Here is a 13,631-nt window from a genome sequence, read left to right on the forward strand (position 1 = left end):
AACCAACTAATTATCATATCATATTTTAGTTTAGGGTCATGCCACCGGTTAACATTTTCCTTTAGTTTATGCCTTTCTACTAACAAAAAAGAAGAAAATACTTTTGATTTATAAGGTACAATTTTTTAATTATGTAATTATTTATTGGAGGAAAAAGCTCACATCTCTTTCAAAAAAAAAGTTCGTTTAAGGTCTTTTAGAAAAATCATTTTGTTTTGTTCTAGGAGTAGAAAACCATTTTGTTAAAAACATCGTTTTCAACCTTAAAATGAAGAGGTGATATGGCAAAAAACTTAGACGACATTGAGTTTTGGTGACATTAATGTATTTTGATGAGAGATAATGATGTATGAATGACTAAAATAAATTATTTTTTACGAAAGAGAATAATTGGTTAAGATAAAGATAGAGATGTCATCAATGTTCAATGTCACCCAAGTGCAACCGCTTTTCCAAAATCTAATTTTTGTTTTTAACTATTTTGAATGAGAGGGAGATAAAATATATTTTTTAAGACAAAGATCAAATAATTTAAATGAATGGTAAAAATTAAATGATTAAAATCAATCAAAACTTATACATCCTCATATTTGTTTTGGAGGAGTTAGAATTTAAACACAATCACAACGTCCAACATAGCAATTTTAATATTTTACCGGTTAAGATAAGATATGTGGACTGATATATCCTCTTTATGTCTTTTTTTTTTTTTTAAATAAATATTATATGCGACTTTGGAAATGATTTGAAAAAGAAATAATTTATTAATCTACATTTATATGTGTGTTTAACAAAAAACTTATTAAATTATACAGTAATTTGAATGAAAAGCAGTCTTAATAGTTAAGTCAATAATTTAATTTGATAGAATAGAAGCTACCTTACATTCCATTCCATACTTAACACACTGATTTGGGTTTGGTTGGTTGGTTGGTTGGTTGGAAGGAACGAACGAAAGAACACAAAAACCATTTTTGCATTTCATTTGCAAGATTTGAAGATGTGGCCTGCGATTATCTGTGGTTTGATTATTTACAAATTATTCAAATATTTCTTTTATGACGACGACGTTTTGGACATTGAAGCTTCTGATTCCACTGTTCTCTTCTCCGTAGCTAACAGGTTCTATTTTCTTACCGTTGTTGAATTGAATCCTTTCATGATTTCAATTATTTTCTTACTGTTGTTAAATTGAATTGAATTGAATTGAAGGATCAAATTTTTAAAGTTTTCATTTTTATTATTCATTTATTGTTGCAGGCTTCAGAAGCTTTTTGGTGGAAAGGTTTTTGTGGGTCTTCGTATTCCTGATGCTGATTCTGCTTCACCACAAACCATTGATCTTGTTCTCCTCACTAAACGGTATTATTTTTTATCTCTTTATTGTTTCCGACACTCCTGATAGAACGCGTGTCTGTGTGATTACATTCAATTATGTCATTTTTTTAAAATTACAACTGTGTTGATGTGTTAGTGTAGTGTCCGATGTTCTCCTCACTAAAAGGTATTATTTTTTATCTCTTTCCAACACTTCCGTTCCGTTAGTGTCTAGACACTTGTAATTGCATTCAAATTATAATAAGGGTGTCGATGTGTCATTGTCGTATCCAGTGTTTTTTGAGATTAAGGTGTTATATTTTCTTAAACATACATGAAACAACGTAAACATTAGTCATTAACACACATTGATGCAATATCCATGTTTCTCTTTTTTGTTAGTTCGGAATTTACTATTGCGATTTTGTTGAAACTCCAAAGTGTAGCTTTTACAAAATCATGGTATTAAATAGAGTATTTATCAATCATTTACTTGCTGATTTGTTAGTTTTTTTACTCTTCTGATTAGGGGTTAAATTGAGTCCAATCCTCAGTTACAATTGCTAGTTAATGAATGATAAATTTGTGGTATTTTTTTTTTCTTTTTTTTTTTAATATTTATCTTTACTTTAATATTGCAGAGAGCTACTAGTGATATCGGTGAAGAACTTCTCGGGAATTTTGACAGTTCAAGGGGATGGTAGTTGGGCCTGTGAAAAGCCAGGAAAACATAAAGTTGACCGTCACCCTGATCCTGTAAGGAACCTCTTGAATAAATTATGAATGTCACTATCTGTTCATATACTGTTTTATTGCTGCGATGGTTTTTTTTTTTTTTGGGGTGATGACACAAATTAGATTTTAGAAACTGCTTTTGGATGTTTGTTAAATCATATGAACGGTGATTTGTATTTCATTTTGTTCCTATTTTGTTATGAGGCTGTATTAGGTGTGGAAGGAAATGGGTTGATTGCCAAATTAGTAACTTCTTTCATAATTCGTTTTCTCAACTTGTATACAGTTGGAAGAAGTAAGAAAGCAGGCTTCTATCCTCGAGTCCTATCTTGAACAAAGAGGAGTTGTTCTACCTAAAGGATTCCTAACTTGTAAAGTTATACTTCCAAATCCTAAATTATGGTATGTTTTTGAATCTCCTTGAAATATAAGTACTTGCTGTAAATATTGTCAAATTCTTTAGAAGATACTCTCTTTTAATTCATGATTTGCCAATACACGGTTTGATTATTTTGTTGAAAACTTTAAAATTTTCCAAATTTGGCTTCATATAGGTCATTCTTCCTATTCATATGTATAATCCATTCTTTTTTAATTAGTTCTTGGCAATAAATGAAGAAAATATTACTGTCTAAACTATAATTGGAATTGTGTTGTTAATAAATTGGAAACGTGTTGAAGAAATTGTAAGCATCAGTTTAAACCATTGACAAGCAGTATTTATGATGTAAAAAAAGCATTGGTCCATCTGGTTTATCCAGTCAAAAGAAAACTGAGTAATTTACTTTCTTTTTTAACTTTGTTTTGTAATATATTATATTACATGTTCAAGTTCTTCTCCTTGTATTTGCAGTACCATTCCTGCTAGTGATTTCCCATCTGAAGTTATTACCCATGAACAGTTGGTGCAACTGAAGCCCGGAACAAAGAGTGTGCTCTCTAGCTGGGTAAAGAATACCTTTCTTAGTGGGAAGAATGATATGCAAGAATCTAGCAATCAGAATCTTGAATTTGTCCTTAGCACAGCTCCGATATGGGATAGGTTAGTTACCATTTGTTCTTATCTTTCTAATGTTCTATTCTTCTAATAAAACTTTCTGCAATCATATTTGGATGCAATTGTATTTAGATGCTGTTAATGGTGCCTTGACAACACTTTTGCTTAGGGGAGTAAATATATCAATCCATTTCTGAATATTGGTAGGATAAGGCTTTACTTTATCAATTCAATCTCAGAACTCTATTTGGAGAAGGCTCGATAACGGTTTTGATTTATGTGTGCCTCCAATTCTGTCTCAAATATAGATACTCTCCGACTGAATGAAAACCCTATAATGCATCTCAAATGTTTAGTGCAAAGACCTACTTATAGACCCAGCAAAGCCAGACATCCTAATTACTAGTATTCCTAATCTATGTTTGAATAAGATCATTCAAAATAGAATAAATCATTCAATAGTAACTGTCGATAATTAATCTCAACCAGAAAACCCTAATCTCAAGTTAAATACCTAGATAAACAATGAAACTAGATAAGCCAATACACAAATCGTACTTTTTATTGGGGAAATACCTTGGCAAAAGGAACATTTTGGGGTTATCTGTTGTACAGGGTTGAAGTTCTGAAACAAATCAGAAGTTTTCTTTTTTTTCCTTTTTCATATTGTTGGTTAAAGGGGATTACATAGCAAATGTTGATAGGAACTTAAATTATGAAAGAACAGAAAAATAGTACTATTGATTACTAAAAGGAACTACTCCCTCCATCCCAAATTTTAAGTTGCTTTGAGAAAAAAAAATTTGTCCCAAATTGTAAGTCACTTTACAATACCAATGAAACATCAATATTATTTTTCCTATTATACACTTAACTATTTATTACTCTCTCTTCTTTCAATTCTCTAATTTATGTTTTCAATAACATTAATGAAGGGTAATTTTGTAAAATAACTCAATTCTTTAATTTCGGTGCAAAATTAATTACATTTCTTAATCTGTGTGAAATGGTCAAAATGACTTGTAATTCTGGATGATAAATCCCTGGTTTCCGGAGCAATCCTCTGAGAAGAGATAGTTTTCCCTCTGCCCAACCTCTTAGAGCAATTCTTAATTTCGCTCTAACTTCTGACTGAAAATAGTTCTCTCTCTCTCTCTCTCTCTCTCTCTCTCTCTCTCTCTCTCCACATCCTTTTATAACAGAATGTGTCGCACACTTTGTTCAGCCTTCATTCTCTACCACGTCGCATTCCTTCGCGCTCATTTTTCTACATTCTCATAACATTGCACCCTACATAATAGGCTCGGGCAACTGCTTAGATATTTTCCTATTTGGGTCCACACTCATCCAGGTCCTAACACATCTGCTTGACTTTGGATCAGTGTACTATCTGATAATTGTTGGCATTATTTAATATGACCAAATTTTGGTTTTTTACTCACAACAGATTGTTTGGCTTGCAGGTTGGAACTGAAAGGCAGCAAGTATGTATTGGGAGAGTTCCTTGAATTTAAGGGCAAGGAGGGGGATGTTGAGGCTTTAAGACATATTAGAAGATCAAAAGTTGGTCAGATGATAATCCAAAAGACAAGCATGTTTGGACTAGGTAATCTTCTCGCAATAAATTATGCTTTGTATTCTAATTGTATTTAAGCTATAATAACAAAATTTAATGGGTAATTCAACTCAACTTGAAGTTGAAACAAAGATTGGTTTGAATTGTTTGAGAGATTAACCCTCAATGTTTTATTTAATACTACAACCAAATCCCTTAATTAGTGGCAAAAACCATAGTCTAATCAGATCTTGATCCATTTTGGTTACAACAGATATTCACATAATATCATAACATACTTTCAAATATTTCTACAATTATTAATATATTGTCTATCACGAAAAAAATGCTAATAGTAATATCCTTCTCTAAGTTATATAATAGATGAGCCAAGATCAAGAATCAGAACATTCATCATTGGCTCTACGGACAAGTTGATATTTTCAATACACTAGTTACCTGTGACTCTTTTCTATAAAATTGTAGTATTAACCGATAATTACCTCTGTCTTATGGAAGATAAGGATTCTACTAGCAATGTTATTATTGTCTAATATTATGATGTTTCTTTAACTAACATGGGATTGTTTGCAGCTCCTTCTACGCTTCAAGTTTTGTACACTTTCCGTGACTACAGAACCAAGGGAGCATCAGCACCAGAGTGGAACGAAGTGACCGTAAAATCAAGTACTGAGATCATCTTTCAGGTTGAAAATGCTTCCAAGATCAAAAAGTTTAAGCTGTCTTCAGTCTGCTCTATGCATCTTAGCGCATAAAGTTACTCAACTGAAATGTCGGAAATGTCAATAACATTAAAATGTCCCTTTTCCAGACATACAAAATACTATTATGTGGTTGCGTTATACAGTTTATATAGATATCAATATAGTTGACAGTTTTCTTTTATTTACACGATCATACTATAATAGGAACGAGAAATTCAGCTGCTCAAGAAAGCAGCTATAAGTCTTGCTGGAAGAGTAAATTAACTCTGCCACCTGATAACTGATAATGACTCTAGTGGCAACAGTTAAGTATTAATAGTTTTTTGTTTCAACTCTTGGAACCGTTTTCTCAATAGTCAATAGCTTTCACTTGCCTGAATGAAAACTGCTACCTTCTTCCAACGTTTAGGAACATTGCCAAAAGCATATATGCTGTTAATAAATTTCAATAAGAAAAACTTGGTACACAATTGACTCCGTCCGATCAGATCGTAACTCCCGATCAGCTTTTTTTGTGTAAATTTCGATTGGGTTGTAACTCTCAGTCGACTTTTTCAGAAATGCGGGATATTTTGAGGGACCTATTGAGCAACTACTTTGTTAGAATAAGATACTTTTTATTTTGGTAAAATTTGTGTCTAATCTAGGTCTGCTATGTGTTTTTAGGCTGGAGTAAGCCGCAAATACATTTCCTAATAGAACTATGGTACTAGATTGGCATGCCGATGCTATTTGACCCCCCTAGTTCCACATATGCACCTCTTCTTCTAAGACATATCAATTTTGTTAGCATCATCATTTATCTGCCTTAATTCATTAGACAACGACATGGGACAATACAATCTTCTAGCATAGGTTGATGGTATGCAAATAGTGGTGTAAAAAATGTCGTCCCAACATAGATGAAGTGAGTTCAAGAAAGTTTGGTAGTAGAATGGTGTTGGAAAGTGAAGTTGGTCAAGCATCTTGAGTTGTTGTGTGGGGAAGGTGCAAGTGAGTAATGTAATGTAATGTATATCCAAAGAATCCTCTTGGGTATGATGTAGGTGAATAATGTGGCTCAAATTTAGGAAGACTTGTTGCGAGGCAGGTAGGATACGATGCATATACTCAAGTCAGCCAGAGAAGTTGTGTTGTTTTGGTGCAAACAAGTCATGTTGTGTTTGACATGGAGGGACTTAGCTGGGACTGTAAAATATTGATCAACCGAAGGTGCATCATCATAGTCATCCGAGTAATGCGACATATATACCTCATACAATGCACTCATCATACCACTGATGTCCGGGTCGATTGGAAATAATGTAGGCAAAGTCATTACTTCCATCCACGACTTCACTCTATTCTTTAAGAAAGAAGAAAATTCATGAATGACAATGCGGATTTTGCCCTAGATTATTATTCAGAAAAATGAAAAGTCATAGACACTGATCACAATTTTGCTATTAGTTTATGCGCCGGGTTGGCTTAGAGCCTTCCATCAAGCTCTTGAGCTTTGCGTTGGTCCTAAAGCTCAATACCTGCGGGTTACCTGTATAGATACCCACGCGGGTACGGAGCGGACACATGTATCATATTTATTTAATGGGACGGGAACAAATATCATACTATCCGTGCCCATGGATACCCCCTAGTTTATGCACTGGGTTGGCTTAGAGCCTTCCATCAAGCTCTTGAGCTTGGCGCTGGTCCTAAAGCTTTGTCCATTGTAAGCTTAGGGAAGGAAGTTAAAAAAACCTTGTGGAGAATTGTAAAATAGTTGTTCCTGTAATTTTTCTTTACTAAAGTTGTTACTGTCATTCTCTCGAATAATAATTCATGCCTTTCCAATTTTTGCTTAAATTTTTTTAAAAGTAGTTTCACTTGATGATAGTTGACTATTGACACTACTTATTAATAATGGATTCCTTGTATGTTAGATCCAAAGTGTGGAACAATTTAAGAATCAATACGATTTGTGAAATGATTTTTGCCTTCTTTATTGGGTCTAAATCAATATAGTCTTACCTAATAGATAACAGAAACTCTTGACTTTTAAGTAAAAATGTAGCTAAGATCAACAAGTTATAGAAGAAATATCATACTAACTTCACCTTTAGCATAAACAAATGGTTTAAGGGCAATATTTTAGAAGACTTGAGTTTGTCTCATTTTCTTGGTTCTATTCTATTTCCATTTCTTTAGTCTCCACACACAACTAATCATCGTTTATAATATTAACTTCCTTTTGCACATCTTCTCAATCAATTCAAAGGTGTTATTTATATATGTGGAAAAAATATGAGGCAGATTTTGCAAGTATCTTCTTCATCATGGCTCAATTCCAACCATTCACACTTAAGATCAATAAAAAGTAAGAGTGCATTAAGAATAAGGAAAAACTGCAACTGCATTTTATACAAAAAGATGAACATAAACAACTGTAGCCTACATATTAATTACAACAATATTCATGGTGTACAATCCATCGACAAATAACACATTATTATAGCTTCTTTCAAAAAACACATTATTATAGCTTATAGATATATATATGAACAACCGATTACACCAAAATGAACAATGTGTTGATCCGTATTATATATCATAATCCGTCAAAATGATGTGATCTTTCATGAGAATATTGGCTATGGCTGGCTTGAATATTGTTGTCTACAAATAAATAAAAAGAAATAAAAATGAGTATAACATGCTTCAAATAATATAGAGTTTGTGATAATAAAAAAAATAGAGTTTAATAGTAGTTTATTATTAATTATAAACAAGTTTAACATGAAAATTAAGCCAATCATATTTTAGTGTCTTTTATCATGTGTAAACAATTTTAATTAGTGTATTGACAAAACAATATGATGAAATATGATTGACTATACATATAAAGAGTTTAATTACTGGTAATTTACTTTGAACATAGAAGAGTTTAATCATCTACTCATATATGTGTCTGTAGACATTTATTGAGATATATGTTTTTAAAAATAATATAATAAATTACTTTCTTCATGAAGAAATAGAATGATAAATTATTATTAAAGTGAGACTAATACGATTATTAAATGTCTATATATTTTTTTTATAAAGAAATAATATAATAAATTGATTAAAGTGAAACTAATAATTATATTAGTAATGAATATATATATATATATATATATATATATATATATATATATATATATATATATATATATATGGGGTTTGCTAGGATACACCCACTAGTTTTTATTAAGGTGTGTTTTAGCAAATATATATATATATATATATATATATATATATATATATATATATATATATATATATATATATATATAGATACACACACACACTAACATATGAAGTAGTTATCTTTCTTTCTTACATTATCACCAGTAACATGTCCGTCTCTCCGCTTTTTGTTACACTTAATTTTATATAAAAAGAGAATAAATTATTTTTGAAAATTAACATTAAAATAAGTTTTTTTTTTATAGTCTCTAATATTGTTCCTATTGTATTATTTAAATAATATATTAAAAATGATAAAATAGTTTAAATGAATAGTAAATAAGAAAAAATTCAGCAAAAAAATGTGTATCCACTTTATATATTAGTTTAGAAAATATACTCAACCCTCTTTTTCATAAAATTCTCGTTTGTGAGTGTCAAATGATGTTTATAATAAAAGACAAATGAAATAATAATTAAATTTCAATATATACTATGAAAAACCATGTTAGAAACAAGTGGAGTTAGAAAATGCATGCAAATATACTTACTCTATGAAATCTTTCCAATAAGCATCATTTGCATCATCATTTATGAAATCTCCCCAAGTTTCAAAGCTGTTGGAAGAAGAAGTGTTACAACACTCTTTTGCATCTATCATCATGTTTTCTTCTCTTACCTTAACTGTTCCTGAACGTTGAGGTGAAACTGAAACCAGCTTTGGAAGTGAATTTGATGATATTGTTGAAGCAAAATTTGTGTTACCAATTTGTTCACCAAATTTCTGAGAGCACTCAAATTCTTGTGGTAGTAATTGCTGAAAAGGGGCTTCAAAGTTTTGCAAATTAGGCTGAATTGTTTGAGAAGAAATACCAATATTGGAACCATCATAAAAACTTTGTATGTTATTATTAAATCCCAAAACATCATTTACCAAACTTTGTGGGAGAAGTGAATATTGTAGCCTTAGAGCATTATTATTTATGTCACAACTGGTGACAATGTTTGCAGCATTCAATATTATTTGTTGTAGATTACTAAGAAGGTCTAGGTGATCTGTTCTTGGCCTGTGTGTCACTGGATCTAACCCCATTTGCATTAGCTTTTTCTTCAAATGTGTGTTCCAAAAATTCTTTATTTCATTATCAGTCCTTCCTGGAAGATGAGTTGCTATAGCTGCCCACCTAATAAATCAACCATATTCATATTCACAATCATGATACATACAACTTCATTTTCATAATTAACTAAATACTATATATAAGACCTATTAATTTATTGTTCTCGTGAGCTTAACTCAGTTGGTAGGGATATTGCATATTATATGCAGGGGTCGGGGTTCGAACCCCGGACACTCCACTTCTCCACATTTAAACGTGTGAGCTCTGGCCACTAGGCTACTTGACAAAAAAAAGAAGTCCTGTATTAATTAATTTATTTTTGTCAAATAATCTAGTGGCGAGAATTACACATTTTAAGTGTGAAGTTTCAAACCACGGGTTTGAACCCGCGCTCGAACATAGTTTTAGTATCCATTTGTTATTGCATATTATAAAATAAATAAATTGACATTCAATAATTTACATATTAGCCCTTAATTTTATAAAGTTTTTAAAAAATTGAAGTAATTTAGTGTATATTTACGATATTGAAAATCACTTTTCAAATAATTTTTTTTATTAAAAATAAATTTAAAATAAGCTACTCAAAGCAGCTTCTTGATTGAAGCATTTTTTTCTTCATATTTCTTTAATAATCCGGATAAGAACATTCAAAAGTAATTATTATTTTAAAAAATGAATAAAATCTAAAAAAATTCTTTAAATGATAAACTTTATTTTTGAATATTTTTGAAAAAATAAGGGTTTTAGCTGAATATTTTTGAAAAAATAGTTTTAATTGTGATAAACAAAGCTAATACAATTCTGCTTTTTAAAAAATTCTTTATTTCATTATCAGTCCTTCCTCAAAAATTCTTTATTTCTTTTATAATTTAGAACAAACAAACCATGAATCAAAGAAATAATGATGAAGCTTACTTATTTCCAAGAACTGAATGTAAATTGATGATGAGATTTTCTTCTTCATCAGAGAATTTTCCTCTTCTAATATCAGGCCTTAGATAATTATTCCATCTTAGTCTACAACTCTTTCCACATCTGTTCAATCCTGCAAGCTTTGGAAGAGCTCTCCAACTTCCATGACCATGTTTCTGAATGTGATCCACTAATATTTTATCTTCTTCTGGACTCCATGGACCCTTCTTCAAGCCACTTTCATCATTGCTTGGTGTTCTCATCATCACTGCACTTACAAAAAAACAACAAAAAATTGCATCCTAATTAGTTTGATTTAGTTAGTAGTAGATTGCATGCATGACCAAAATAGAAAGATTAATTAGTAGAAGAATCCAAACCTAAACTATGAAGTGGATAGAGGATGTTTAGAACTAATTAATATTCACCGTACAGCTTGTTTTTTTTATAAGGTGGTGATGTCTGGTTTTAATTTCTTACTTATATTTATACATGTGATGTTGTGATGGGAAATTCCAAGTTTGTCCTGTATGTATGTATATTTTATATTCAAGTCATATGACAAGTAATTATCGAGACACTAAAATTATGTGTGTGTAGTGTACTATAAGTAAAGTAAACCAATTAGTTCATGATTTTTGTGTTCCCAAATAGGTTTGTAAGGCCATGACAACGGAGCATTCTATTTTAGGTGCTTAAGTGGATTATGTATGTATACATCATCTATTTTATAATTTTCAATGATATTATTTAATAAGTATTTAATCTCTTCAATAAAGTTTATTATTGGGTTGTGTACAATTTATTACATATGGCCTACGAAAACTAAAGAGAAAGAGGGTGCTTACATAGCCACATTTCTCTATAAACACCAAACATTTTTTCTCCACAATGGAGATGCTTATTTATTCTGGTGTTAAATATGTGAAGCATCCGCTATTATGGATGCTTTAAGATTATGAATTTTTTAAAACGGTCATCGATTCTATCTATTAGACCGTCAAGTTGTTCTTTGTATTTAACCATTTATTATTAACTATCATTAAGTCATTATATTTAATTTTTTTACTAGGGCTCTATATTTAATTAGTTACTATCAATTTAGCTCTAACATTTGTCAGAAAGATTAATATGAGTAAATTTCGTCAAAGAGTCATGAAATTTTTTAAAATATTAACGTTAATTATAATTCTATTTGAGAAGGAAAAATATACTCACAATGTATTTTAAAATATTATTTCCATCTGCAGCCTATGTGGGACGTCTAAAAAGAAACTCACCACTTTCTGCATTGCTCTTTTGTCAAAAGATTTTGGCAGTGGTTTGATTCTCTCATTATTATCATTTTTCTACTAACTCCATTGTTGATGTTTCATCTTTGTTGCATGGGGGGGTGGAGGATTTAACTTCATCTATTTAATAAGGTCACACTTGTAAACAAACGCGGCCTAAGTTTGTAAGATTATCCTTGTGAGCTTAACACGATTGGTAGTGATATTGTATATTATATCAGAGTCTGAACTCCGGATACTCCACTTCTTTACATTTAAAATGTGTGAGTTCTAGCCATTAGACTATTTGACCAAATATAAGTTTGTAAGATTAAACTATATTTTTTTAGGGGAAGATTACATTATATTTATAATTCCTCTAAAAAATGTATTTATAATTCGTGTTTATTTCTCACTTTTTTTTGTTGTTTTGGAATTTGTGTTTATATTATCTTTGGTGATCTTAACTACATATAATAAATAGTTTTCAGTCAAAAAAACATAATCAATCATATAACAACTTAATTTAAAATAAAACAGCCTCTTAATTATTATATTTAAAAAAAAAATATTTGGTTCTAACTTCTAATCACTCACCAAAACAAAAAACAAAGAGTTAAGAAATAGTTGAACGTACGAATATGGGTGTACTACTTCTCCTGCCTTTGGCACTTTGCAATTGAAATGTCTTTTTTGGCTGTATCGTTGAAGCACTTTTTGGTATTATTTAGAAAATATAGTTACTAGATAATATATGATGCAATCGGTCAATCAATTAATGCAGTAAATATATGCTATAGTACAAGTTTTTGAGTTGGATTAATATGTGTATATTATATTCAAACAGCAATAGAGAGAAAGAGACAGTTCAAGCACTATGATCATACTCTCTTGACCGGAAGGCCAAGACAAGGGAAGACCATTTACATCGGTTGGAAGCATCCTCGTGGGGATTGGATAAAGCTAAATTGCGATGGTGTTTACAAGAATTCAATGGGTGTTGTGGGTTGTGGTGGTCTTTTTCGGAACTTGGATGGTCACTGGTAAAAGGGTATACTTGTATCGATGCTATTACCATCAAATATAAGTGATAATCCGTAATGTTAGATAATAGGTTAATAGATTATGCTATTTCGCCCTTTAGGTTTCTATGTTAGTAGAGTCCATTATGTCTTACTTTATATTCTCTAGTAACTTTTAGTCATATAATATTATTGTAATATTTTATGAAACCCTAGCCGTCTTTGTTAGTCTTTTCGTTATTCTATCCTATTATTTACATTCTTAACACATTTAACAACGAAAAAACATTCTGTCAAATAAAAACAACAACAAAAAATATAGTAACGTTATTGCAAAAAAGTCTCCGTCAATGTATACCAAATCATGCAGAAAGAGTTATATATAGATAGATAGTTAGATAAGCAGCCACATAAAATTAAAGATATATACATATTGTAGTAGGAATTGATTTTATATATAGCCTTACGTAAGACTACTCTCTATATAACCTATATTTTATACTGGCAGTCAATTCATACCGTTCTTAATTTTTATTAATTTGTGTGGAACAAATGCTTTGGATTCGATACACACACTTTCCATAATAGAAGAAATTAAAGAAGTTCCATTTATCTTGCATGGACATGGACTATTGTCATTTTGGAAAAAACTTTGTTGAACATTAGTGAATACTTACGTATGTTAATGAGTGTTTGTGTTGGATTTTATGCAAAACCTAATTAGTACGGAAGAGTGGGTATTGTTTTGTTTTGGACTTTTGGTTAGTGT

At 30.7% G+C, this 13,631-nt stretch overlaps 2 protein-coding genes across 5 annotated transcripts; one reads left to right on the plus strand and one right to left on the minus strand.

Annotated features, from left to right (window-relative positions):
- The first annotated feature begins 895 nt into the window (after window positions 1–895).
- LOC146919009 (plasma protein) lies at window positions 896–5,510 on the plus strand. Its single transcript, XM_085712275.1, has 7 exons — window positions 896–1,122; window positions 1,261–1,362; window positions 1,959–2,073; window positions 2,339–2,454; window positions 2,906–3,094; window positions 4,513–4,655; window positions 5,199–5,510. Exons 1-7 carry the CDS (start codon window positions 1,001–1,003, stop codon window positions 5,378–5,380), a joined length of 969 nt encoding a protein of 322 aa, XP_085568401.1. The 5' UTR covers window positions 896–1,000; the 3' UTR covers window positions 5,381–5,510.
- A 2,183-nt stretch (window positions 5,511–7,693) lies between these two features.
- On the minus strand, window positions 7,694–12,776 carry LOC146919010 (transcription factor MYB92-like). Of its 4 annotated transcripts, none has more exons than XM_085712240.1 (4): window positions 12,478–12,776; window positions 10,573–10,837; window positions 9,085–9,717; window positions 7,694–7,981 (listed from the first exon to the last, which is right to left on the minus strand). In XM_085712240.1, exons 2-4 carry the CDS (start codon window positions 10,833–10,835, stop codon window positions 7,957–7,959), a joined length of 921 nt encoding a protein of 306 aa, XP_085568366.1. In that variant the 5' UTR covers window positions 10,836–10,837; window positions 12,478–12,776; the 3' UTR covers window positions 7,694–7,956. The 4 variants fall into 4 exon arrangements, with proteins under 4 accessions (XP_085568366.1, XP_085568368.1, XP_085568367.1 ...); XM_085712242.1 differs by lacking the exon at window positions 12,478–12,776 and adding an exon at window positions 10,950–11,029; XM_085712241.1 differs by lacking the exon at window positions 12,478–12,776 and adding an exon at window positions 10,950–11,014 and having other exon boundaries at window positions 10,573–10,842.
- Window positions 12,777–13,631: the final 855 nt, after the last annotated feature.

The sequence above is a fragment of the Medicago sativa genome, chromosome 5, assembly GCF_051527215.1.
Source record: "Medicago sativa cultivar Bolivia chromosome 5, Bolivia_mono, whole genome shotgun sequence".
NCBI classification, from domain to species: domain Eukaryota; kingdom Viridiplantae; phylum Streptophyta; class Magnoliopsida; order Fabales; family Fabaceae; genus Medicago; species Medicago sativa.

What these genes read in the sequence shown, in the direction of transcription:
- LOC146919009 (XM_085712275.1), top strand. Translation starts at nt 1,001, where the DNA reads ATGTGGCCTGCGATTATCTGTGGTTTGATTATTTACAAATTATTCAAA. An exon ending in CTCTTCTCCGTAGCTAACAG is followed by an intron (nt 1,123 to 1,260) that starts GTTCTATTTTCT and finishes TTATTGTTGCAG; the next exon opens with GCTTCAGAAGCTTTTTGGTG. An exon ending in TTGACCGTCACCCTGATCCT is followed by an intron (nt 2,074 to 2,338) that starts GTAAGGAACCTC and finishes ACTTGTATACAG; the next exon opens with TTGGAAGAAGTAAGAAAGCA.
- LOC146919010 (XM_085712240.1), bottom strand. Translation starts at nt 10,835, where the DNA reads ATGATGAGAACACCAAGCAATGATGAAAGTGGCTTGAAGAAGGGTCCA. An exon ending in CATTCAGTTCTTGGAAATAA is followed by an intron (nt 9,718 to 10,572) that starts GTAAGCTTCATC and finishes TTGATTTATTAG; the next exon opens with GTGGGCAGCTATAGCAACTC. An exon ending in TATTGGAAAGATTTCATAGA is followed by an intron (nt 7,982 to 9,084) that starts GTAAGTATATTT and finishes ATTTATTTGTAG; the next exon opens with ACAACAATATTCAAGCCAGC.